The 27,821-nt window shown below is 36.3% G+C and overlaps 1 protein-coding gene across 1 annotated transcript in view; it reads right to left on the bottom strand.

The window, feature by feature from the left end:
• CFAP210 (cilia and flagella associated protein 210) overlaps positions 1–27,821 on the bottom strand; it is a gene marked incomplete at both ends in the record, with an annotated part of 46,445 nt that overhangs the window by 12,796 nt on the left and 5,828 nt on the right. Inside the window, 6 exons of the mRNA XM_081262091.1 lie at positions 43–235; positions 1,711–1,850; positions 5,006–5,162; positions 12,759–12,952; positions 13,054–13,227; positions 27,535–27,761. Coding sequence (XP_081118217.1) covers positions 43–235; positions 1,711–1,850; positions 5,006–5,162; positions 12,759–12,952; positions 13,054–13,227; positions 27,535–27,761 — 1,085 coding nt within the window. The remainder of the gene's footprint in view (positions 1–42; positions 236–1,710; positions 1,851–5,005; positions 5,163–12,758; positions 12,953–13,053; positions 13,228–27,534; positions 27,762–27,821) is intronic.

A 27,821-nucleotide genomic window follows, 5' to 3' on the forward strand; every position in this document is an offset into this window, starting at 1 on the left:
CTTAATGTATCTCCTTTTATTAGTCCTAATTTAATTGTTTACCACAAGGGCTCTATGTTCAGCAATCGCTTTTAAGTCCGCTTGGTTTTTTTCATTTCTTTCTCTTTCTCTTTTCTCCCATTCGGCATCAATTTCTGCAGTATCTCTAGAAATAATCAAATCTTCATTGTCAAGTTTCTCTTTAATTAATTTACTCAGGGAGTTGTTTATTCGTTCTCTTTGTTCCTCCAACAACCTATAAAAAACATTTTCAAATCTTTATGAATATTTGTAATGAAGCCAATGTAATTTAATGAGTCTGAAATATTTTAGTCTTCTATAAAACTTAAGAGGAGACCCATTGCTCCCTTTATACATTGATCATTTCAAGTAGAAATTATTTTTTTAATCGAACCCAGTGGCTAACACATGCTAGGCAAGCGCTCTACCTCTGAGCCATAACCCCAACCCCGAAATTAATTTTTATAATTATAAAGTAACATTCTAAAAATCCAAAGATGGTAATATGTATAATATGGTTGTATGTATGCATGTGTATATGTAGGAAAAAAGGGGGTGTTAAAAAACTTGCCACATTGGAAATTCTTTCTTTTATATTTATTTTTTAGTTGTAGTTGGACACAACACCTTTATTTCACTTGTTTATTTTTGTATGTGGTGCTGAGGATAGAACCCAGGGTCTCTTACGTGCGAGGCGAGCGCTCTACCGCTGAGCCACAACCTTAGCCCCTGGAAAATATTTTTAAATAGTTGATTAGACTTCCCTGCTTACTCTAACATTGAAGGCTTTAAAAGGTATTTTTAAAAATAAGACCTAGGAAATAACTAATAAAGCTTATCAAAATCTGAATAAATCCATCCTCTCACTATACTGTGTCTGGAATTTACTGATAGCACTTCATTGACTTGATGTGCTTATATGTTTCTCTCCCTTTATATAACTATGATATTCCTGAGGCCGGAGACTGGAAGAATTCTCTCTTTAGTCCAAGACCACATATGTGTCTAGTAAATCATAAACAATAGACATATTTTGTTAAAGGAACAGAGGGAAAAATAACTGGGCAAAAATCAGTTGTGACAAATTTACTAAGTTATTGAGAGAATTTGCAAAGCAATGTGTGATAAATAATGAAAAGAGCACAGCATATGTCCCAGAGAAAGTATAAAGTAAAGACATTTATGCAAATAACTACATAGGCAAAGGGTGATACATGCCCTGAGAATGCTAGAAAGCAATACAGACAGGAGATAAAAGGAAGCCTTTGTGAAAGGGAGATGTTTCAGTTAGGATTTCAAAATAATATTTTAAGTACTTTTATTATTGATTGCTTTCTATGTACCACACACTATTCTATGTATCAGCACATTGACTCATCATAGATAGGCTCAAAAAGAACAGGGCCAACCAACCATGGACTGAAAACTCTAAAACTGTGAGTCAGCTAGTGAGGTGGCATGCCTGTAATCCCAGAGACACAGAGCCTGCTCCAGCTCATCCCCTGCCCCCTCAGACCAGTATTTTCAACCATCTATCAGAAAGATGTCCCTGAATAATTCCAAGGGTACCTCATGTTACTAAATGCCCTAGTCATATATAAAATGAGACTTTTATTTCTAAAGACTACTTTCACATTATAACTTCAAATTTATTGTGAGACAGTTGCATACAGCACTTTATAGATTATACAAATTATTTCAAAATCCTACCTATGTATTTCAGCTTCTTTTTCTTTCCTAATTTGTTCAAGATGCTTTTTTGCTTTGATAAATTTTCTACTCTTTTCTTCTTCCTCTTCCTGCTGCTGTTGTATTACAGCTTTGATGATATTTTTATCATGCATATGCTCCTTGGGGAAATAAGTATATGTTATTCTATCACAAAAAGACCTTTCAATATCTCAATATCTAACAAGTACTTGTCAAATGGTCACAACTTATGATCCAGTCAATTCTCTCCTGGAAATTTATCCCAAGAAATTATCAGAAATACGAACATAGGTTTATATACCATGAACTTCATTTCAAAGTTACTTAGAATAGCAAAATTTGGAAATAACCTCTAAATATTCAATAACAGAAAAAATGGTTAAATAAATCACAATCTCAATGTTATGAGAAGATACAAATAATTAGTAAGTAGAGAGAAAATGCAAGATATATTATATAGTATATTTCAATTTCACAAATATAAACAAGTACAAGTTTATCATGTATCTATGACTAGAAAAAATGAGTTAAATGTCCATAGTAGTTCTTTCTGGGATATGAGATGATGAGTGGTTTTTATATCTTCTTAATGCCTTTGTATGTTTCTTTTCAAATATCTCATTTCTTCTAAATATATGATTAAAAATAACTATATAGTCGAAGAAAAAAATTAAATATATATAATTTTCATGCAGCTTTTGAATACTTTATATTGTTACATGGTTAAAATTTGTTAAATATTTCAGACAATGGTGTCTTTATACTTCATTCGCTATCTGCCTTTCCTAATCTCCCTTCCAGACTCAATTACTGTTACTAGTTTCTTGTCCAGATTTTATTTATGAAAATACAGACATATGTTCTAACAGACAATTTTAAAATAGGTTACTATTTTTTAAGCAAAAAATAAAATCTGTTCTGGTTTTGATCCCCCAAAGTCTCATGTGTGCAGAGGTGGGGCATGTAGGCAATCAGTGAATCCTGAAGGATTCATCAGTGCATTAATATCAATGGATTAATCCATTGATAATTGAATGGATTCCTGGAGGTAGTTGGAGGAGGTGGCTCACTAGGGACATGCCCTGGAAGGGTTTATGGTTTGTCTGGTTTATCTTATCCCTAGTCTGTCTGTCTGTCTGTCTCTGTCTCTCTCTCCCTCTCCTTCCCAGCTCCAGGCCTGAAACCTCTGAAACTTGTAATACAAAATAAAAATTTCCTCCTTTAAGTTCTTTATATCATATATTTTTTTAACAGTAATGAAAAGCTGACTAATATACTGCTCATTTCAGCATACATTCCAGGATCCTAATCTGAGTTCACCATCACAAAAATAGGTGCCTTTGAACACAACCGCCTGGGTATATAGACAGGTTAGTGTAATCTATAGATAGAAACTGTTTTTAGGTGAAAATTGTTAAATACAACATTTCATCTTCCTACATATTTAAAATTCCGGATTTTCTATGTGCTAAGCACTCTTAACCACTCTTTTATTTGATAGCTGTTACTTTTAAAAGTCTATGATTGGTTGGGAGATATATTGGTCAATATAAGAACTAATAAAAACACCAAACTGTTAGAAGTGATTATTTTGAATGATTCAAGTTTGATTTTACTATTTTTTCCAAGTTTAATGCAATGATCTTTTTACAATAGGAAAATCAGAAAAAAAATAGAGCTAACACAAAGTTAATCTCATGTTTTAAAAACCGAAATATTTATCTCAAGGTCACATAACTAATAAATGACAGAGTTATCATTCAAAATGAGGTTCATTCCATTTTAAATTTTTGAGAATTAAACATTATTGAACCCATGAATCAAGAACAAGATTTATGTAAAATGATTAATAAGATTACATGAAAAACTTTTAGAAATTAAAATCCACAGCTAAAATTTTAAAATTTGGGGGTCAGAGATATGACTGCTAGAATATTTGCCTAATATGCACAAACTCCTGAATTTGATTCACAGTACTGCTAAAACAAATACATACTAACAGCAACAAAAAACGAAACCACAATAGAAGGTTTAGAACTTTTTATTCAGATAATTTAAAAAATTTACCTCATATGCATCCTTTCTTAGGAAACTACTCAAAGATATATTTCATCAAGATCGGGGGTAAACCAAAAAAAAAGGAAGACATTAGACTCAGGAAATAGGAGGTATGGCTTCAGAAAGAGGCACAGAGAAGTCCTAGGATGGCAACGGTACAACAGGCCTAGCAAGCAGTCAGTCCAGAAGGAAGGGAAAGATGGAGAACTCTAGATGGGCAAGCTCAAAAAACAAACAAACAAACAATAACAACAAAAAAAATCTAGATAAATTATTACTTAATTAAACATTTAAAAACCAGTATGGGGGGGGGCTGGGGTTATGGCTCAGTGGTAAAGTGCTTGCCTCACACATGCAGGTCTTGGGTTTAATCCTCAGCACCACATAAAAGAAAGAAAATAAAATTATTGTGTCCACCTACAACTATAAAAAAATAAATATTAAAAAAAACAGTATCAGTATGTACTAGGCAGAACTTATTGAACACATGGAAGAATTGGGGTCATCAAAATTGATTTTAAAAAGGTCAAAGAAATTGAGTCATAAAAGCAAATGAAAACAAAGACAATTATATATTAACCATAGAAAAAGAAACATTTCTATAATCAAAGAAATATAATCAAAATGTTAGTTGGCTCAGCATAGAAAAATATTTATAAATTCATAATAATGACTTAAGTATAATTACAACAATTACTTAGGGGGTACAAAGGAGAAAGGGTAGTAAAGAGCTAAATCCTTAACTCTCAGGGAGAAAATGTCTAAAACTAATAAGAAGAAACAGCTAAAAGAACCTGAAATGTTAGCCTCCAGAAATCAGAAGAGATGTAGCAAAGAACTGCTACTCTTCTTTTAAGTGATATATTATGTACTACTTAAGAATGAAAACTAATTTTAAAAAAATATAGAAAATTATTAAATTACAACATTTACTTAGCACATGTTACCATTTACTTAGCACATATCAATAGCATAGAAGATATCAAACATAAAACACCTCATTTATTCCTCACAACTTTCATTTTAAGGATAAGAAATCATTTTAAAATATCTCATTCCCTTTCTTCAGGCATGAGAAAACATACACATAGGAAATTTAGTGCCCCAAAAGTATGCATTTGCTTAGAAGTACAACTTAATAGCAACTTGTTTTCTACTCCATTATTACTTTTTGATATATTAAAAGTTAGGCATTTGACTCTCTCTGTATCTTTTAACATTTGCATTTTCAACTTACAAAAAACAGTCTCCTGTTTTCTTCAATATCGTCTTTTTTCTTTTTTGCTTTTTTTTTCATTTCTATTTCATATAATAAATTCTGACGCTGTATCTCCTCGGCATCTTTTTCTTCAAGTTTTTTCCTTCTTTCTTCTTCCTCTTCATGTTCCTTTATTCTTAAGCAAAAACATAAGTATAACTGAGTATAAATCATAAAAATAGGTTATATTTTAAAGAAATGAATAAGATTCTAACCTGGGATGATTTGAAGCTGTAAGAATGAATCTGTGAATTTCTTTGGGAAAAATAATGATAAGTAATGACTAAAACAAATCTAAACAGTCCAGAATTGCCAATATTTTCCTTTCTTCAAAAGTTGTTTCACTCCTAACCTAAATATGGTCTATACCAGATTCAAGTATTCCTTTTCTTTAGAAAGAACCAGTTAACTGAATGACAGTAAAGGGGAATGGTAATCTTTATTTACAGAAAAGTTCATAATCTCTAGTGCTTCTCAATTTCACTACAAGTTGATGCTGCATAAGCTACAGGTTGAGCCCCTTAGGTGATAAGGTTTTTTTTGTTTGCTTATTTTTGGTACTGGGGATTGAACCCAGGGGTGATCAACCACTGAATCACAAGTGATGGGGGGTTTGATGGAAGGAGAGAAACAAAACTCTCTTTATCCAACTGGCTACTTTCGTTGTCACTCTTTTTGTAGCCAACACTGACTAGATATTAATATCTACTAATTGGTAAGCCTCCAATGGCTGGCTGACTCTCTGAGATTATGTGTGGGTTGCTGCTCTAGGAGATTGATCTCCAGCTCCACCTCTTCAACTCACCTCCCAAATCCATCACCATCACTACCAGGAGCTCTCACCACCAGTTGTTTATAGCATATTCTGTATGCCAGAGGCCCCTCATCTGGCAGCCAATTCTGCACACTGGAAAGACTGCTCATGCCCAAGATGTCTACCTGCCCATGGAAAGCTCATGCATCCTTGTTGGCCAGTCAATAGGTGTACAGCCTGTTCTACTGACATTCTTTCTGCCACCTCTATCATTATTTTTCTTCCTGAACAGGTAGGCACAAGGTAAATCAACAATGCAAACACACAAACAACTGAGGAATAAACTTTCCTTCCATATGTACTGAATCAGACCAACATTTTTCCTAGAGTCCTTTCACTCAGCTTTAGGGAGAGGAAAATCCCTTTCCCCTGTGCCACACTGTCCTATGTGGTTAAGTGAGCCAGTAAATCCAGGACAGGATATTTGTCATTGACTCATCTGAACAGAGTAGGTATCTGTAAAGTCAGACTCATTCTCTTTAGGGGGGACTAAGAAAAAGGTCACTGTTGGCCATAGGTGAACCAGATTTAAGATTGCCTGAAAAAATAAAATTTCAAATATTTATTTGCTTATTTGTTTTGTTAATACTATTTAATATTTTATGTCTACATTTTTGAAGTTTCAGAATTGCTTCTTTAAGGGAAAACAAGATATTAAAAAAATGCTACTTGACATCTTAGCAAATCTGGGAGTCATTAACATGATAGCTAGGTATCCATTGGATAATTCATTGTTTAGGTAAAAAAAAAAAAACTTATTCTGGGAATAAATTAGAATAAAAACATGTCTTGTGTCGATTAAAAGGTAATATATTACCAATCACTTTCATAATAATTTATAATATTAAAATTTTAATTACTTATAAATAAATACTTTATATTAGTTTGGTAGTTTGGATAGACCACTCAATTATTTAATTTGGCTTAATGCAGAGTTAGTGTGTTAGAGGAAACCTGAGATCCTCCAGCCAAGGAATACTCAATATTCATATCTTTACAAGCAACTCTCATGCCCACAGCAGATGCTGATAAATAACACATAACTCCTTCCTGTTGAGTCCTGTTTCTTATCATCCCTATGCAATGGACAATCTCATTCTTTTTTTTCCTTTTTTTTAAGAGAGAGTGAGAGAGGAGAGAGAGAGAGAGAATTTTTAATATTTATTTTTTTTTAGTTCTCGGCGGACACAACATCTTTGCTGGTATGTGGTGCTGAGGATCGAACCCGGGTCGCACGCATGCCAGGCGAGCGCGCTATCGCTTGAGCCACATCCCCAGCCCTGGACAATCTCTATCAAGGAATCGTGAAAGCACTTTGCTATCCCTGACTCACATTCTGAGGGTCCTAAATCTGTATTTTGAACCCAGGGGTACTTAACTACTGAGCCACATCCTCAGTCCTTTTTTGTATTTTATTTAGAGTCAGGGTCTCACTGAGTTGTTTAGGGCCCATTAAATTGCTGAGGCTAGCTTTGAACTCTAAATCCTCTTGCCTCAGCCTCTTGAGCCTCTAGGATTACAGGCATGTGACATCACACCTGGCCAGATATGATTCTTGAGCAGATACAGATCTCTTATAGTTCTCCTATAAAAGCAGGAGGGACCTCTACTCCAAATTTGGTCCAAATGTCAAGATTGATGATACTCCATGCACCAAGAGAATTTGAGAAAGTATGTTCACACAAGATAACTCCCCAGGAGAGCTGGGCAGGTTCAAGTATGTCTTGGTTGGCTTGGGCAAAGCAGAGAGTGGATTTGGGCCTGTAATGTGGGCGAGAGGAGGGACTCAGGGAAAGTTTCTGAGTGTTTCCCACCAGTGTCAAAGGAAGAGGAGGTGAGACCAGAGGGCCTTATCAGCCCGTCTAGTTGTGAAACTAAAGTGAAAGGGAGAGTTAAGACCTATAACAAAGTTGGAAGTCAAACATAAAAAATTAAGTCTAAGGCTAAGGTGTAGCTCAGTAGTAGAGTACTGCCTAGAATATGGGAGGACCTGCGTTTCATCCCCAGCATTTTTACACACACACACACACACACACACACACACACACACACGTGCGCGCATGCGCACACACACAAATAAAAAAGTCTATTACAAGTTATTTCAACTGACAAGTTTGATTTTTGTTTTAATTTTCTTTCTTTCTTTTCTTTTTGGACCAGGGATTGAACCCAGGGGTGCTTAACCACTGAGCCACAATCCCAGCCCTTTTTTGTATTTTATTTAGTGACTGGGTATCACTGAGTTGCTTGGGGCCTTGCTAAGTTGCTGAGGCTGGCTTTGAACTCATAATACTCCTGCCTCACCCTCCTGAGGCGTGCACCACCACACCCGGCTAATTTTCTTTTTTGAGCTGGGATTTCACTATGTTGCCCAAGGTAGCCTGAAAATCATGGGATCAAGCGATCCTCCTGCCTCAGTCTCCCAAGTAACTGGGACTACAGATGAGTGCCATGCCCAACTGATAAGCTTGATTCTTATAGAGACAACCCACTAGGAATCATTAACTGGCTACTGCATAGATACATTACATTCTTTATGTCTAAAACCAAATTCATCATCTTCCCCTTCTAAACTAATCTTCTTGATGTTTCCTCTCTCTCTCTCCTTTTCAATAACAGGGATCAGACTCAGGTCCTTGAGCATGCTAGGCAAGCACTCTACTACTGAGCTGAACCCCAATCCTCCTTTTCTTATTTTGGTCATTAGTGCCACCATCTTTTCAGTTGCCCTAAGAATCATACAAACATTTCTAAAATCCTTACAACTCTTGTTCAATTATCTAATAACTATTTATTGAATTTTTACTAAAATTATAAAGCAGGTGGCTTGGGTGTGGCTCCCATGTGTGAGGTAATGGGGATTGAACTCAGGGGCACTCAACCACTAAGCCACATCCCCAGCACTATTTTGTTTTTATTTTTTGTTTTTATTTAGAGACAGGCTCTTACTGAGTTGCTAGTGCCTCATTTTTGCTGAGGCTGGCTTTGAACTCACAATCTTCCTGCCTTAACCTTCCCGGTCACTAGGATTACAGGCATATGGTACCATGCCCAGCTCTCCATTTTATTTTATATGAATGGAAAGTCATTGAAATGTTGAATATGGGAAAATAATAAGATCAATTTTCACTTTTACAGGATCTCTGTAGAAGATAATTAAAGAAGGGATTGAGAAAGCAGAATATCATCACGTAATTTAGAGACTGATGCAATAATCCATGAGTTATATGAGGATGGCTTAGACTAAAATGATAGCAGTAAATTCAAGATTTGTTTTGGATAAATTAACATGAATTGCTTTTAGTGAGATATGCAAGATTAAGATATGCAAGATAAAGGAAAATGAGAAATCAAGGTGGATTCCTAGGTTTCTGGTTTGAAAAACTGGGTGGATAAGGATGCCAATGGAAAATCCACTGCAGGGGTGGGGAGTCCATATTCTGTGTTGGACATGTGTTTAAAATACCTATGACACATCAACATGAAGATATCATGAACATAACTGAGGATCATGTGCAATGGGGTGGCTTAAGGAAGTGGTTTAGACTAACCAAACTTAGGATGGCATTTAAATCTATAAGATAGATGAGATCACTTGAGCCCTCTTTTCTCTTTCTACCCTTTCCCTAGATGATCTTACCAGGGAAAAGTGGTGCAAACTATCCTATTGATGATTTTTCCTTCTTTTGAAAAACTGATAGTATTGATAGTAATCTGAGTCTTTTATAAACAAGGCCTATGAGCCTCTTTCTAAGAGAAGGACTTAGCTATCCATAGAAAGAATGAGAGCTATTGTAGCACCAACAGATACTGTTAAGTTTATTTTAGTAATTATGTTTAAGGTTCATGGTGAAATATCTCTATTTGGAGATGGTGATGTCACCATGGTTGCTTATTTGCCTTATCCCCATCAGACACAGGTAGACTCTTACACTGTTCAACCCCCCACAGTGGAACAGCCTGCTCAGGTCTGGAGCCTAGGAATTATTTATAAAGTAAGAAAAATCTCAACTTTAGGCACACCAGAAAGAGTATCTATCAGAAGTTGTACAATGTGTTTCAGTAATTGATTGATGAGTAACTAATTACCCCAAAATGAGGTGGCTTAAGACAGTGGTCATTCATTGTCTTATACCATTTTTTTGAGTCAGGAACCTGGGAGTGACTTAGGTGGGTGGTTCTCAAAGAGTTTCAGACAAGATGTCAGTTGGGGCTGTAATCATGTGAAGACTTGATCGAAGCTGGAAAAATCCACTTTCACATATCTGTTGCAGAGACTTTAGCTCCTTGCCTAACCCTAACCCTAACCCTAACCCTTAACCCTTAAAGGCAAAACCTTTAAGAAGTATAACCTAGTGAGAGGTCCTTAGGACACTGGGAGTATGAAGAGATTAAAGGGGTTTTTATGGAACCTACAGTTAGTTCTCTCTAGAGAGAATTATTCTGGAAGCCTGATCTACATCCCCAATCCTCCTTTTTTTCTCCTTCTATTTTGAGACAGGATCTCACTAAATTGCCCACATTGACCTCAAATTTGCAGTCCTCCTGCCTCAGCTTTCCAAGTTACTGGGATTACAAGGTGTTCACCAGGGGGACCAGCTTGAACGTTTCCTAGATGGAACAGAAGATACATCAAAAAAAAAAAAAAAAACAAATAAAACAAGCCTGCTTGAACTTCTGACCTATTGCCAACACCACAAGAAAAGGGGATTCTGTAGCCAAACAGAGCTTACATACAAGGATATGGGTAGGCAGACAGCCTGTGAAGATGTTAGTACTTGCCAAGTAGCTTGATGGAGGTTAGGCTGCTAACTTTATCTCCAAGTCACAATATAGAAAGAAAGATTTCTTTTTTAAAAAATTTATTTTTAAGTTTTAGGTGGACACAATATCTTTATTTTACGTTTATGTGGTGCTGAGGACCGAACCCAGTGCCTCATGCATGCTAGGCAAGCACTCTACCACTGAGCCACAACCCCAACCCCAGAGAGGGATTTCTTAACTACAGGAGACTCACTTGTCAATTGCTTGCTTCTCTCTGCCAATGGCTCCATTTCTAACTTGTACAAACCCTTAGATCTTTACACTGCTAAATAAAAAAAATTACAACAAATCCAAAGGTTTCTCTTCTTTTTTTTACAAAGGACAGGAATAACTGAAAATGACACATAGACATTTGTGACTCTGTTTGCTTTTCTTTTTCCTTTTGTATTGCTGAGAATCAAAACAGAGCTTATGATGCAAACACTCTGACATCTGTAATTAATAATTATAAATATGACATACAAGTAAGTGAAAAAAGCATTTAATAAAATGATATTGTTAATCCAATTTCATTTTATAAAATGTGAGTACATACATTTAAAGAAACAAATCTGTATCAGTAGATCAATGATGGCCATGGGCAAGGGGTTGGGGAGAAAACTTATGTAAAGGGTCATGAAGGAAACTTTTTAGGTTAATGAAAATATCTTGATGTAGGTGGTGATTATGCAGCTATATACTTTGTGTGTGTGTGTGTGTGTGTGTGTGTGTTTATTTGTGTAGTGCTGGGGATTGAAACCAGAGCCTTGGGCATGCAAGGTAAGCACTCTACCAACTGAGCTATATCCCCAGCTCCAAGCTACATATTTTTTTAAAAGATGAATTTTACTAAATGTAAATTATATGTCAATGAACCTGATGTCTCCACCATCAAAAAATGTCTAAGACAGGGCTCGGGTTGTGGCTTAGTGATGGAGTGCTCCTCTAGCATGTGTGAGACGCTGGGTTCGATCCTCAGCACCACATAAATGTAAAATAAAGATATTGTGTCCACCTAAAACTAACAAATGAAAAATAATTTTTTAAAAAATATCTCAGACAGACATGATGTCACATGCGTAGTTGCAAACACTCAGAAGACTGAGGAGAGAGGATCACTTGAACCCACATGTTCAAGACTAGCCCAGTCAATATAGCAAGACTCCAGCCAAAATAATAAAAATAATTTCCTGTTCTTGATTAGATTACTGGTTTAAAAAAAAAAAAAGATTCATTACCCCTCACCACTTCCAAGGGGGTCTACTTCTCTGTTCTACTGCTGTTAAAATTGGCCACGTGACTGGCTTTAGACTTGTGTTATACCAAAAGGACCTTCTTTGTCTTTTTGTGGTACTCGGGGTTGAATCCAGGGCCTCTCACATGCTAGGCAAGTGCTCTACCACTGAGCTACATCCCCAGTCCTTTTTAAAAATTTTATGTTGGAGCAGGGTCTAGCAAAATTGCCCAGGTTGTCCTCCAATTTGCAACCCTACTGCCTTAGTCTTCTAAGTAGCTGGGATTACAGGCATGCACCACCACGCCCAACCCTCCTTATTCTTTGACTTTAGTTTGAGCACATTGTTACAAGCTTATTTTCTTGTAAGTCTCTCAACATCATGAGATGAGTTTACCCTAGGAGGCTTCTTCATCCTCAACCTCAAAATGAAAAGACATGGAATAGATCAGAATCCTCCCCATAGCCCACAGCAATGAGCAAACTCAGTCCTGCTGCTTAAACAGAAGCTGCCCAGCTAAATCCAGCCTAGGGCACCAACCACAGTCAACCAACAGATGCATGAAAAGTAAATGTTTATTGTTGAATGGAACTAGGATATATCATTGTTTGTTATGCAGCATTACTACAGCAATTGTAACTGACATGTAATTTAGGAGTGACAGTGACTTTTAACATTTTTTTTTCAGTGCTGAAGATCAAAATCAGCTTCTTTCTAAGATGATAAGCAAGTATTCTATTAATACATCCCCAGCTCCCTACCCTCTCTATACTTTTTCTATTAAGTATTTTAGCCTCTATTACTTTCATTGACAGGGGGATAAAAAAGCAATATCCATTATAAGAAAAAGTTTTTAAAAAGTTAATTTATGTATACATACTGTTTTAGATGAGCATTGGCAAGAGCTATTCTTTCTCTTTGTCTTTTTTCTGCTTTTTCTTGCTCTTCTTTAAAAGCCATTTCAATGTTGAGTTTCAATTGTTCTTCCCATTTTTTATCTGATTTTAAATTTCTCTTTTGGAATTCAATCTGGGCATCACGTTCCTTCATGACTCTACTGAGAAGAAGTCCTGACTACAAAAAAAAAATGCAGTATTTTAGGAAAATAATGTCTAATTTGTGTACATATGTTAAAATATATATGTATATATAAGAAGAGAAAACCCAAGTAATACATGAAAGTGTTTCATTCTTTCTGTTTGGTAAAACTGATACTGCTTTGCATGTTCAATGGCCTTTTTTCTTTCTCCTTGTTTGTATATTTCTTCTTCTATATCAAGAATTTTTCTTTCTGCCTCAATTTCTTCATCACGCTTCTTTTTAGCTTTAAGTTTCTGTTGTTTCATCCCCTGTAAAAAAAAGAAAAAAGAAAACTTTTATCTTATTCCAGTGCTGGGAATTGAACCAGGGCCTCACACATGTTAGGCAAGTGCTCCACCACTGCACTATACCCTCAGCCCAAAAGCAATCTTTTGTTTTCATTGTCAATTTAATTTTACCAAAATTTAACATTATAATTTGAGCTTTCATCACAAGATTTTATTGTATTTTCTTATTTCACTAATAATCACAAGGTTACATTTTGGACCTAATTGTGTGTGTGTGTGTGTGTGTGTGTGTGTGTGTGTGTGGTGGGGTAGGGGTAGATACAGGCAATCAAATCCAGGGCCTTGGCATGACAGAGAAGTAATCTACCAGAGTTACATTCCCAAATCTTTTTAAAATTTTATTTTGAGAGAGGGTCACATTAACTTGCTGGCCTCAAACTTGAAATTCTCCTACCTCAGCCTCCTAAGTAGTTGAGATTAGGTATGCATCACCACACCCAGTAGAAGCTATTTTTTGTGGTGCCAGGATTGAACCCAGGGCCTGGTGCATAGTAGACAAGTGCTGTACCACAGAGCCACGTCGCAGCCTTGGAGCTAATTGTTTAAATTGAATTGTTTAAGAAGGTAACATATTTACATGGCTCAAAATCCAAAATTATTTTAGAAGTATATAATACTTCTTCAACCCTAACTTCCAGCTGCAATCTCCTCTTAGTCTATGATAACCACTATTACTAGTTTCGGTGTTTGTACTTCTAAAGTTTCTCTTGGTGTTTATATAATAAATATATATCTTACAGCTTTTGCTTCTTTAAAAAACTGACAGTAGAACTGGGTGTGGTGGTGAACGCCTATAATCCCAGCTAGTGGGGAGGCTGGAGCAGGAGAATCATAAGTTCAAGACAAGCCTGGGCAACTTAGCAAGACCCAGTCTCAAAATATAACTTTAAAAGGGGATGTAGCACAGTGATAGGGAGCTTGCCTAGCATGTATGAGGGCTTGGGTTAAATCACCAGTACCCCACATGCACGCACACACACAACTAACTAAAAATAATGGCATATTTTGTATGTTCTTCTACACCTCTGAGTTTACTGACTGTCTTATGTCATTCAAGGTCTTTCTTCTCCTTTATTGGTCACACTTTCTATTTCTTAAGAAAATCCTACTTGTCCTGATTTCCTCATGAGAATCTATGACCTATGCTTAAATTTAGGTCTTTAACTTAGTTAAAATTCATTTTTCTGTATTCTGTGCCATTGGGATATAATTTAATCGCTGTCATATGTCAGTTACCTGAGTACCAGTTATGGAATGCTTTCCCTTCTAATTTGGAATAACATTTCCATCATCTGCAAGTTCCCACATATAAAATGGGTTTCTAGGCTGTCTCATCAGACTTATTATAATCTCTGTGCTTATATCACAGTTTTAACTGCTATGGGTCTATACTAAATCTTGCTGATAGTAAGCTGGACCTTCATTTATTCTTCTTTAACACTCATGGAGTGAGTGTTAAAGTAGCATTAACGTGTTACTTGAGTATACAAGCAAAATAAAAGGTATATAGCATTACTCCATCCATTTATGTAGTAGTTTTTTTTAAAACCAAGACTTTTAGATTATAATGTACATACTACCTTTTATTATTTCATATTACAATATACTCATTTATAGAACATTTCAATTCTCCCCCCAAATTTCCCTATGCCCCATTACAATCAACTCCTCCCCACACCTGCAGCCTTTGGCAACCACTAATCAGTTTCCTTTCCCTTTTTCAGAATGCCATTTGTTACATATATGATACCAGACATGATCTAACTCATCTCTCCTCCAGAAAAAAAATTAGTAAAATATGAATAATATTCCTAAAGCAACATACCAGAAGCTATCTAGTCTTTTTCCAAATATAAATAATATATATTTCAACTAAGTAAAGAAATGTGCAATGTTAAAAAAGTGAGAATTCTCTAAACAGAACTTACACTTACCTGTAGTTTTAACAATTCTATTAGAACACAGAAAACAATTGTGCTTCCCTGTGCCTCGAATGATATAGGAAAGTGTGTGTGGGGATAACCTTTTCCTAGCATTTCTCCCCACATGAGATAACAAAAGGAATCAGGGGATGCCTTCCCACTTTGAAGTAGATTTCATTCATGTATATGGAATTAATCTGGGTTACTGTTATCTCCTAGGTAAAGGGAATCTAGAAGAAACAGAGAAGCACAGCAAGGACACTATGAAATTTTTTTAATATTTATTTTTTTAGCTTTACGTGGACACAATATCCCCATCTTATTTTTTATGTGGTGCTGAGAATCGAACCCAGCACCCCACACATGCTAGGTGAGCACGCTACCACTTGAGCCACAACCCCAGCTCAACACTATGAAATTCTAAAGAGAAAGATAGGCAAGCAGACAAGACAAGTAAGAGGCAGATGATGAAAACCTGCCATGATAATTTCAAGCCCTCTATCTTTCTGGGCAATCTTGCATTTTAAACATAAAACAGCATTACTCTGATAACAAAACCAGACAAACATTTCATGAAAACTATAGACCAACATCCTTCATGAACATAGCAGAAAAAAACCAACAATATTTTAACAAACTGAATCTATAAAAAGGAAATACATCATGACCAACAGGGGTTTATTCCAGGAACGTAAGCTTGGTTAAGTTTTGAAAATATTGGGCTGGGGTATGGTTCAAGCGGTAACACACTCGCCTGGCATGCACGGGGCGCTGGTTCGATCCTTAGCACCACATAAAAATAAAATAAAGATGTTGTGTCCACCGAAAACTGAAAAAGAAATATTAAAAAATTATCTCTCTCTCTCTTCTCTCTCTAAAAAAAGGAAAAGAAATCAATATATCATAAATAACAAACTGGAAAATTAAAAAAAACATAATCATCTTAATAGAGAGCACCAAAGAGCACTAAAAAAAAAAAAATCCAACATCCAAGCAGGGTACCAGTGGCACATCCCAGTGATTTTGATAGGCTGAAGCAGGAGGATTCTCAAGTTCAAGGCCAGCCTCAGCAACTTAGTGGCCCTAAGCAACTTAGATGCTGTCTCAACAATAAAAAATAAAGAGGACTGGGGATGTGGCTCAGTGGTAAAGCACCCTAGGATCAATCCGCAGTATAAAAAAACAAATAAAAAGATTCCAACATGGTGGCGTGCGCGGAGAGATCAAGTCTCTGACCTCTTCAGCTGTGCGGGCATAGGGAGTCGTAAACAATCTAAATTCTGTTTGCTCAGGATCACTAGGCAATGCTGAACTGACATGAATCTGGGGCGAACTGTCTGGGCCTCTCAGAACACACACTGAGCCCGGATCGGCTGAATTCAAGCTCCCATTTGCCTGCTTCCCGCAGACAAACAGCTGTGACTCAGCACTAATCCATCCAGCTGAAACAACTGGTCGGCCCTTCTGGTTCTACGGAGGTAAATGCCAACCGAGACTTCATAGGTAGTGGCCACAGGTTTGAAACGGGGCTTGGGAGAGACAGTAAGGACCCACCCGTTGCATTGGTCACCCGGCAAAGGGAAACGAACTGTCGCCATTTGCAAGAGATACCACTATGGCAGAGAACTGACGTCACCAGACTGTGGCGGAGGAGATAACTTCATTGAAACTTGTGGCTACAGGTGTGTAATTCCCTAGCCTTCCCTCTCCACACATCGGGGAAACCTTAAGGGCCCCTCCCAGCTCTCCCGTGAGCGCGATAGCCAGACCGAGGAAATCAGACGTGGCGCGGGACCCGAGGCGCGAAACTCCCGGAAACCGCTCCCACCAGTGCTGACAACTGAGGTCTCTTGCACCAGCTAACGGGGGCGTGGCTACCGGAGGGCAAGTAAAATTCGCTGAGGATTCTCAGCCCCAAGCTCTACAAACTTAGGGTCTGAGGGAAAGGCAAACTGGGCGAGTGTGCCCAGTCGTTCATGAAAACAGGGCTCCCGGGAGCAGCAGACCTGGCGTGTAGCCAGTATTGTGGTGAGCGGCACCCGTGAGAGGGGCCTGGCTAGCGGAAAAGTGGGGAAGTGACTAGACACAAGAGGAGGCCCTAGGCACTCAGGATTGGAGACTTGCCCAGTCTGGGAGGAGGAGCTGCTGCACATTGATTGGTTCCCGTGTATTGACAGGAGAAACTTGGCCTGGTGGGCACAGCGCCACCTACTGGAAGAGAAGTTAATCAAACTCTAAGACTGCATTTATTAGGTTTTTTTTTCTCTTTTTTTTGATGTGGGTTTTTTCTTTCATTTTCATTTTTCTTTCTTGTTGTTTTTTAAATTTTTTTAAACAATTTTTAAAAAATTTTTATGTCTTCTAATTTTAATTTTAATTTTTTTTATTTTTTTTTAATTTTTTTTTCTTTTTTTATTTCCTATTTTTTCTTCTTCTTTTGTCTTTTCATTTCTTTTCAATTTTCTTATTCCCCCTTCCTTGAATTCTACCTGCTTACTCTCATTCTCTTTAGTGACTTTTTCCCTTCCCTTCTAATACCTTTCCTCCCAAGCATCAAATAAATTTATAGGAGTAAACAGTAACTCAGCAGTCAAACAGAACAAGAAGTAACATGAGCAATTTGAAAAAGCAAGGAAGAAAAGGAGTACAAACAATGCAGGACAGCCTAAATATTCAGGAGGACCTAGAGTCATCAGAAAAATGGTCATATAAAGAACTCAAGGAACACCTTAGAGAGATGGAATGGAACCTTAAAGAGGATACGAGACAGCAAATTCAAGCAGCGAAAGAACACATTGAGAATGAATTACATAAACAGATAAAAGAAGAAGTTAAGCATCTTTATCAGGAGATAGAGATTATAAAAAATAATCAAACAATAATTCTAGAAATGAAGGAAACAATAAACCAAATTAAAAACTCAATTGAGAGTATCACTAACAGAGTGGAGCAAGTAGAAGCCAGAACGTCAGATAATGAAGACAAAATGTATCATCTTGAAAAGAGTCTAGCCAACTCAGAAAGGCTGGTAAAAAATCACAAGAAAAACATCCAAGAGTTATGGGATAACATAAAAAAACCAAACTTACGAGTCATCAGGATAGAAGAAGGTACAGAGATTCAAACCAAGGGAATGAGTAACCTGCTGAATGAAATAATTACAGAAAACTTTCCAGAAATTAAAAACGGAAACAGATATACAAATTGAAGATGCATACAGGACACCGAGCACACAAAATCACAGTAGACCAACACCAAGACACATTGTTATGAAGATATCCAATATACAGAACAAAGAGAAAATATTAAAAGCTACAAGAGAAAGGAGGCAGATTACATTTAGGGGTAAACCAATAAGGTTAACAACGGATTTTTTATCACAGATGCTGAAAGCAAGAAGGTCATGGAACAATGTATTTCAAACACTGAAAGACAATGGATGCCAACCAAGAATTCTGTATCCAGCAAAGTTAAGCTTCAGGTATGACAACGAAATAAAAATCTTTCATGATAAACAAAAGTTAAAAGAATTTGCAGCCAGAAAACCAGCATTGCAAAGCATTTTGAGCAAAACACTACACGAGGAAGAAATGAAAAACAATAACCAAAACCATCAGTGGGAAGTGCCTCGGTAAAGACAGAGGGCGAGGGGAAAGATAATCATGGAGAAACAAACTAAATTTTTTTAAAAAGGATAAATAATCAAACATGGCTGGAAGTACAAACCATATATCAATAGTAACTCTGAATGTTAATGGCTTAAACTCTCCAATAAAGCAACATAGGCTGGTATCATGGATTAAAAAAACAAATCCAACAATATGCTGCCTCCAGGAGACACATCTGATTGGAAAAGACATACACAGGCTGAAGGTGAAAGGATGGGAAAAAATATACCACGCACACGGTCCTCGTAAGCAAGCAGGGGTGGCCATCCTCATATCGAATAAAATCGACTTCAAGACTAAGTTAATCAAAAGGGATAAGGAAGGACATTATATACTGTTAAAAGGAACCATTCACCAACAAGACATAACAATTATCAATATTTATGCACCAAATAATGGTGCTGCGACATTCATAAAACAAATTCTCCTCAAGTTCAAGAATCAAATAGACCACAACACAATAATTATGGGTGACTTCAACACACCTCTCTCACCATTGGACAGATCCTCCAAACAAAAGTTGAATAAAGAAACTATAGAACTCAATACCACAATCAATAACCTAGACTTAACTGACATATATAGAATATATCAACCATCATCAAATGGATATACTTTTTTCTCAGCAGCACATGGATCCTTCTCAAAAATAGACCATATATTATGCCATAGGGCAACCCTCAGTAAATATAAAGGGGTGGAGATAATACCATGCATTTTATCTGATCATAATGGAATGAAACTGGAAATCAATGATAAAAGAAGGAAGGAAAAATCCTACATCACATGGAAAATGAACAATATGTTACTGAATGATCAATGGGTTACAGAAGACATAAAGGAGGAAATCAAAAAATTCTTAGACATAAATGAAAATACAGACACAACATATCGGAATCTATTGGACACAATGAAAGCAGTTTTAAGAGGGAAATTCATCGCCTGGTGGTCATTCCTCAAAAAAAGAAAAAACCAACAAATAAATGAGCTCACACTTCATCTCAAAGCCCTAGAAAAGGAAGAGCAAAACAACAGCAAATGTAGCAGAAGGCAAAAAATAATTAAAATCAGAGCAGAAATCAATGAAATTGAAAGAAAAGAAACTATTGAAAAAATTAACAAAACTAAAAGTTGGTTCTTCGAAAAAATAAATAAGATCGACAGACCTTTAGCCATGCTAACGAAGAGAAGAAGAGAGAGAACTCAAATTACTAACATACGGGATGAAAAAGGCAATATCACAACAGATGCTACAGAAATACAGAAGACAATTAGAAATTATTTTGAAAACCTATATTCCAATAAAATAGAAGATAGTGAAGACATCGATAAATTTCTTAAGTCATATGATTTGCCCAGACTGAGTCAGGAGGATACACACAATTTGAACAGACCAATATCAATGGATGAAATTGAAGAAGCCATCAAAAGACTACCAACCAAGAAAAGCCCAGGACCGGATGGGTATACAGCGGAGTTTTACAAAACCTTTAAAGAAGAATTAATACCAATACTTTTTAAGTTATTTCAGGAAATAGAAAAAGAGGGAGCTCTTCCAAATTCATTCTATGAGGCCAACATCACCCTGATTCCGAAAGCAGACAAAGACACCTTAAAGAAAGAAAACTACAGACCAATATCTCTAATGAACCAAGATGCAAAAATCCTCAATAAAATTCTGGCGAATCGAATACAAAAACACATCAAAAAAATTGTGCACCATGATCAAGTAGGATTCATCCCTGGGATGCAAGGATGGTTCAATATACGGAAATCAATAAACGTTATTCACCACATCAATAGACTTAAAGATAAGAACCATATGATCATGTCGATAGACGCAGAGAAAGCATTCGACAAAGTACAGCATCCCTTTATGTTCAAAACATTAGAAAAACTAGGGATAACAGGAACTTACCTTGACATTGTAAAAGCTATCTATGCTAAGCCTCAGGCTAGCATCATTCTGAATGGACAAAAGTTGAAGGCATTCCCTCTAAAATCTGGAACAAGACAGGGATGCCCTCTCTCACCACTTCTATTTAATTTAGTCCTTGAAATACTAGCCAGAGCAATTAGACAGACAAAAGAAATTAAAGGCATAAAAATAGGAAAAGAAGAACTTAAATTATCACTATTTGTGGACGACATGATTCTATACCTAGAAGACCCAAAAGGATCTACAAAGAAACAACTAGAACTAATAAATGAATTCAGTAAAGTAGCAGGATATAAAATCAACACGCATAAATCAAAGGCATTTCTGTATATCAGCGACAAATCCTCTGAAACGGAAATGAGGAAAAACCCTCCATTCACAATATCCTCAAAAAAAATAAAATACTTGGGAATCAACCTAACAAAAGAGGTGAAAGATTTATACAATGAAAACTACAGAACCCTAAAGAGAGAAGTAGAAGAAGATCTTAGAAGATGGAAAAATATACCCTGTTCATGGATAGGCAGAACTAACATCATCAAAATGGCGATATTACCAAAAGTTCTCTATAGGTTTAATGCAATGCCAATCAAAATCCCAATGGCATTTCTTGTAGAAATAGATAAAGCAATCATGAAATTCATATGGAAAAATAAAAGACCCAGAATAGCAAAAGCAATTCTAAGCAGGAAGTGTGAATCAGGCAGTATAGCAATACCAGATTTCAAACTATATTATAGAGCAATAGTGACAAAAACAGCATGGTACTGGTACCAAAACAGGCGGGTGGACCAATGGTATAGAATAGAGGACACAGAGACTAATCCACAAAGTTACAACTATCTTATATTTGATAAAGGGGCTAAAAGCATGCAATGGAGGAAGGATAGCATCTTCAACAAATGGTGTTGGGAAAACTGGAAATCCATATGCAACAAAATGAAACTGAATCCCTTTCTCTCGCCATGCACAAAAGTTAACTCAAAATGGATCAAGGAGCTTGATATCAAATCAGAGACTCTGCGTCTGATAGAAGAAAAAGTAGGCTCAGATCTACATATTGTGGGGTCAGGCTCCAAATTCCTTAATAGGACACCCATAGCACAAGAGTTAATAACAAGAATCAACAAATGGGACTTACTTAAACTAAAAAGTTTTTTCTCAGCAAGAGAAACAATAAGAGAGGTAAATAGGGAGCCTACATCCTGGGAACAAATTTTTACTCCTCACATTTCTGATAGAGCCCTAATATCCAGAGTATACAAAGAACTCAAAAAATTAAATGATAAGAAAACGAATAACCCAATCAACAAATGGGCCAAGGACCTGAACAGACACTTCTCAGAGGAGGACATACAATCAATCAATAAGTACATGAAAAAATGCTCACCATCTCTAGCAGTCAGAGAAATGCAAATCAAAACCACCCTAAGATACCATCTCACTCCAGTAAGATTGGCAGCCACTATGAGGTCAAACAACAACAAGTGCTGGCGAGGATGTGGAGAAAAGGGTACACTTGTACATTGCTGGTGGGACTGCAAATTGGTGCGGCCAATTTGGAAAGCAGTTTGGAGATTCCTGGGAAAGCTGGGAATGGAACCACCATTTGACCCTGCTATTGCCCTTCTCGGACTATTCCCTAAAGACCTTAAAAGAGCATGCTACAGGGATACTGCCACATCGATGTTCATAGCAGCACAATTCACAATAGCTAGACTGTGGAACCAACCCAGATGCCCTTCAATAGATGAATGGATAAAAAAGTGTGGCATTTATACACCATGGAATATTACGCAGCACTAAAAAATGACAAAATCATGGAATTTGCAGGGAAATGGATGGCACTAGAGCAGATTATGCTTAGTGAAGCTAGCCAATCCCTAAAAAACAAATACCAAATGTCTTCTTTGATATAATGAGAGCAACTATGAACAGAGCAGGGAGGAAGAGCAGGAAGAAAAGATTAACTTTAAACAGAGACATGAGATGGGAGGGAAAGAGAGAGAAAAGGGAAATTGCATGGAAATGAAGGGAGACCCTCATTGCTATACAAAATTACATATAAGAGGTTATGAGGGGAATGGGAAAATAAACAAGGAGAAAAATGAATTACAGTAGATGGGGTAGAGAGAGAAGATGTGAGGGAAGGGGAGGGGGGATAATAGGGGATAGGAAAGGTAGCAGAATACAACAATTACTAATAGGGCATTATGTAAAATTGTGGATGTGTAACTGACGTGATTCTGCAATCTGCATTTGGGGTAAAATTGGGAGTTCATAACCCACTTCAATCTAATGTATGAAATATGATATGTCAAGAGCTTTGTAATGTTGTGAACAACCAATAAAAAAAAAACAAATAAAAAACCCCAAATCTATTCCTAATTTTAAAAGAACCAACAAAACTCAATAATTTAGGTATAGAAAGCAACTTCTTCCACTCACCTTGAAACATGTACAAAAGACCTAAACTTAGCATCATTCTTATGTGAAAGTAGTACTTTCCATCTTAACATTAGGAAAATTACTGGGCTGAGGTTGTGCTCAGCAATAGAGTGCTTGACTATTGTGTGCAAGGCCCTGGGCTCAATCCTCAGCACCATATAAAATAAATAAATAATAAAACTAAGGTATTGTATCCATCTACAACTAAAAAAAAATAAATATTTTTTTAAAAGATTAGGAAAATGACAAGAATATTCATTTTTACTTTATTTGTTCAACATTGTATAGGTGGTTCTAGCCAATGCAATAAGTGAAGAAAAAGAAATAAATGGTACCCAGATTGGAAAGAAAAAAGAAAAACTGATTGTGTTTTCTGATGCATGACTCTCTATGTGGAAAATCTCACAGAAGTTATAAAAAAAAACTTACTAGAACAAGTGAGAATTGCAACATTGAATGATATAAGGTCAATAACGAAAAAAATAATTATATTTCTATAGCTAACAATAATAGCAAATTGAAATTTTTCAAAATACCATTTTACTATAGCATCAAAAATAACAAATGCTTAGGGATAAAAACTATGAAATATTTTTATGTTTTATATAAAATTAAAGACAAATAAATGGAAAGATTCAATAATGTCAAAATGTAAATTTTCTCCAAATTGATCTAAAATTGAACACAATCCCAATCAAATTTCCAGATGCCTTTTTTTTTTTTTTTGCAGGAATTGACACACAGATTCTAAACATCATAAGGAAATGTAAAAGATCTAGAATAGCCTAAACAAATCTAGAGATGTAGCTCAGTGGTAGAGTATGTGCTAAGCATGCATGAGGTCTTGAGTTCAATCCTCAGTACCACCAAAACAAACAATCAAAAAAACCCAGAAAGTTGAAAGACTGATACTACCTGATTTAAAGACTTAACATTAAATCTACAGTTATCAAGACTGTGTTATTGGAGTAATGACAGAAGACTACATCAACAGAATTGAATCCAGTAATTTCACCTACACCTATGAAGGAACTGGGTTTCCTTTTGTTTCTTCTTCCTCTTCTTCCTCTTCTTCCCCTCCCCCTCCCCCTCCCCCTCCCCTTCCCTCTCCTCCTCTTCTTCCTCCTCCTCCTCCTCCTCCTCCTCCTCCTCCTTCTTCTCTATCTCCCTACCATTAAGCCACATCCCCAGTCTAACAACTAGATTTTCAACAAAGGCAATTCACTGAAGAAAGGATAGTTTTTTCAAAAATTATGCTGTGGGCTGGGGATGTGGCTCAAGCGGTAGCGCACTCGCCTGGCATGTGTGTGGCCCAGGTTCGATCCTCAGCACCACATACAAACAAAGATCTTGTGTCCACCGAAAACTGAAAAATAAATATTAAAAAAAATTATGCTGTAACAATTAGTTATTCATGTGCAAAAAATTTCAATTAACACCTCACTACATATAAAAAATTAACTAAAAATAGCCCATAAACCTATATGTGAAACAAAATTTTAAGACTCTAGGAGAAAATCTTGGTGATCTTAGGTTAGGTAAAGATTTTTTATATAAACTTTTAAAGAATAATTCATACAAGAAAAACTGATAAACTAGACTAAGATTAAAAACTTCTGCTGGACATGGTAACACACGTCTGTAATCCCAGAGGCTAGGGAGGCTAAGGCAGGAGGTTCATGAGTTCAAAGCCAGCCTCACCAAAAGCGAGGTGCTAAGCAACTCAGTGAGACCCTGTCTCTAAACAAAATACAAAAGAGGGCTGGGGATGTGGCTCAGTGGGCAAGTGCCCCCTGAGTTCAATCCCTGGTACCAAAACAAACGAACAAAAGAAACCAAACAAACTTCTGTTCTTAGCTAGATGTTACAGTTTAGATATGAGATATCTGCCCAAAAGCTCATGTAGCAATGCAGAAATGTTCAGAGGTAAAATTATTACATTATGAGAGCTATAACCTAATTATTTGATGGATTAATAATTTGAATGGATTACTGGATGGTACTAAAGAGAGGGTAGGGCATGGCTAGAGGAAGTTGGTATGTCCTTCGGGATTATATTTTATCCCTGGTCCTTTGTTTTTCTTTTTCTCTCTCTCTATCTCTCTCTCTTTCTCTCTCTCTCTCTCTCTCTCTCTCTCTCTCTCTCTCTCTCTCTCTCTCTTTCTCTCTCTCCACCTTATCCCTACCTCTCTCTAATAGTTGCTCTATCTGAGCAACTATTCTCCACCATGCCCTTCTGCCATGATGTTCCGCCTCATGTTAGGTCCAAAGCAATGGAGCTGCCTGACTATACACTGAATCTCTGAAATGTAAGCTAAAATAGACTTTTCCTTCTCCAAGTTGTTCTTGTCAGGTATTTTGGTCACATTGGCAAAAACCTGACTAACACACCAGGCCTGGTAACACATACCTATAATCCTAGCTACTTGGGAAACTGAGGCAAGGGATCAAATGAGCCTATAAGTTCAATTCCAGCATGGCAATATAGCAAGAACTGTCTCAAAACAAAACAAAAAAATATTTTTTGCTCTTCATAATATAAGGTAAAGAAATGAAAAGCCAAGACACATACAGGGAAGAAATATTTTCAAATAAAACACTTAATAAAGGATTTAATATCTAAGAAAAGGACAGAATGCATTTTTAAATCCTCTAAACTCAATAATAAGAATTCAACCCTAATTTTAAAATGGGCAACAAAATTTGAATAGACACTATACCAAAATAGATGTACTGGTAGAAAATAAGTTAATTAAAAGATATTTGGGCTGGGACTGTGGCTCAGGAGCAGAGCGCTTGCCTCTTACATATGAGGAACTGGGTTCTATCCTCAGCACCACATAAAAATAAATAAATAAAATAAAATAAAGGTATTGGGTCCATCTACAACTAAAAAAATATTTTTAAAAAGATATTCAACAACATCTGTAATCAGAGAAATTCAAATTTAAACTACAATAGGATACTTAACACCTATTAGCTCTTATGCACTAATGGTGGAAATGCAAAATTACAACTCCATGGGGATAACATTTTGGAAGTTTCTTACAAAGTTAAATATACATCTGCTGTTTGATTTAGTCATTCTATGCTAAAATATTTACTCAAGAGAAATGGAAATGTGTGTGCATGTGTGAGTTTATGTGTGTGTGTGTGTATACATATATATATGTATATTTTTTCCCCAGTACTGAACTCACGGGTGCTTTACCACTGAGCTACATCTCTAGCCCTTTTTAAATTTTTTATTATTTTTTAAAAATATTTTTTTAGTTGTAGCTGGACACAATACCTTTATTTCACTTATTTATTCTTATGTGGTGCTGAGGATCAAACCCAGGGTCCTGCACGTGCGAGGCAAGCACTCTACCGCTGAGCCCCACAGCCCAAAATTTTTATTATTTTGAGACAGGATGTGGCTAAATTGCTTTGGGTCTTGCTAAATTGCTAAACTATAATCCTCCTGCTTCAGCTTCCCAAATTACTGGGATTACAGGCATGCACCACAGTGCATGATTTACTTATAGACTTCTATATGAATGTTCACAGCAATTTTATTTGTAATAGCCATAAAGAAAGAAAGAAAGAGACCAAGAGATAAATAACTCAAATAGCAACATTTAGTTGCTGTTAAACCATCAACCAGCAACTAGATAAACAAATTATTATGTATCATACAATAGAATACTACTTGGCAATAAACAGCCAGGTGCATGAGGGTATGCACCTGCAATTCCAGCAACTCAGGAGGCTGAGGCAGGAGGTTTAAAACTTGAAGCCAGTCTCAGCAACTTAGTGAGATCCTGTCTCAAAATAAAAAATAAAAAGGACTCAGGATATAATTCAGTGGTAAAGCACCCTATGTTCAATCCCCAGTCCAAAAATAAAAATGAATAAACAATTGATATACACATTATATGAATGAATCTCAAAGTAACTATGGTGAATAAAATTTACATTAATAAGATAAGTAGGGATGGAAAGAAGAAATAGAAGTCAGAGGGAGTAAAAAAGGACATGAGAAAACTTTTGGGCGATGAATGTGTTCATTATATTAATTTTAACAATGGGTTTGGGGCATATACATATATCAAAACTTATCAAAATGTAAACTTTAAATATGAATTGTTTGTTGTATGTCACTTATACCTAAATAATGCTTTTAAAATATGTTTCAATGTTATTTTATGACAGTTTACACATAAAATCCTTGTAAAAGAAGTATAAATGAATATTAAGAAACAAGAGCAAGTTTTTAGTGCATGTGGACTCCTAGAAGATTAATACTTACTGCATATGTATTAGTCCAGTGTTTTACCACTTCTTGGGATCGTAAATGCATTTCTTTCTTTGCTTTTCTTTCTGCACGAAAAGCTGCTGCTTCTCTTGTCATACTGTCCAGGCTATCCTGAATTCTTTTCCACTCATCATGTGAAATTACGGTGACCTGCCGTAGATCTACGTTGCAAGGTAGAAGAGGTGGATAGGCAACTTCATCTTCTTTAGACTTCCTTATTTCTAATAAATTTTTAAAAATGATTACTAAAGTCTTCCAGGAAGAATTTAAGTAATATTTTT

The sequence above is a fragment of the Spermophilus citellus genome (genome assembly GCF_964194105.1).
Source record: "Spermophilus citellus genome assembly, chromosome: 11".
Lineage (NCBI taxonomy): Eukaryota > Metazoa > Chordata > Mammalia > Rodentia > Sciuridae > Spermophilus > Spermophilus citellus.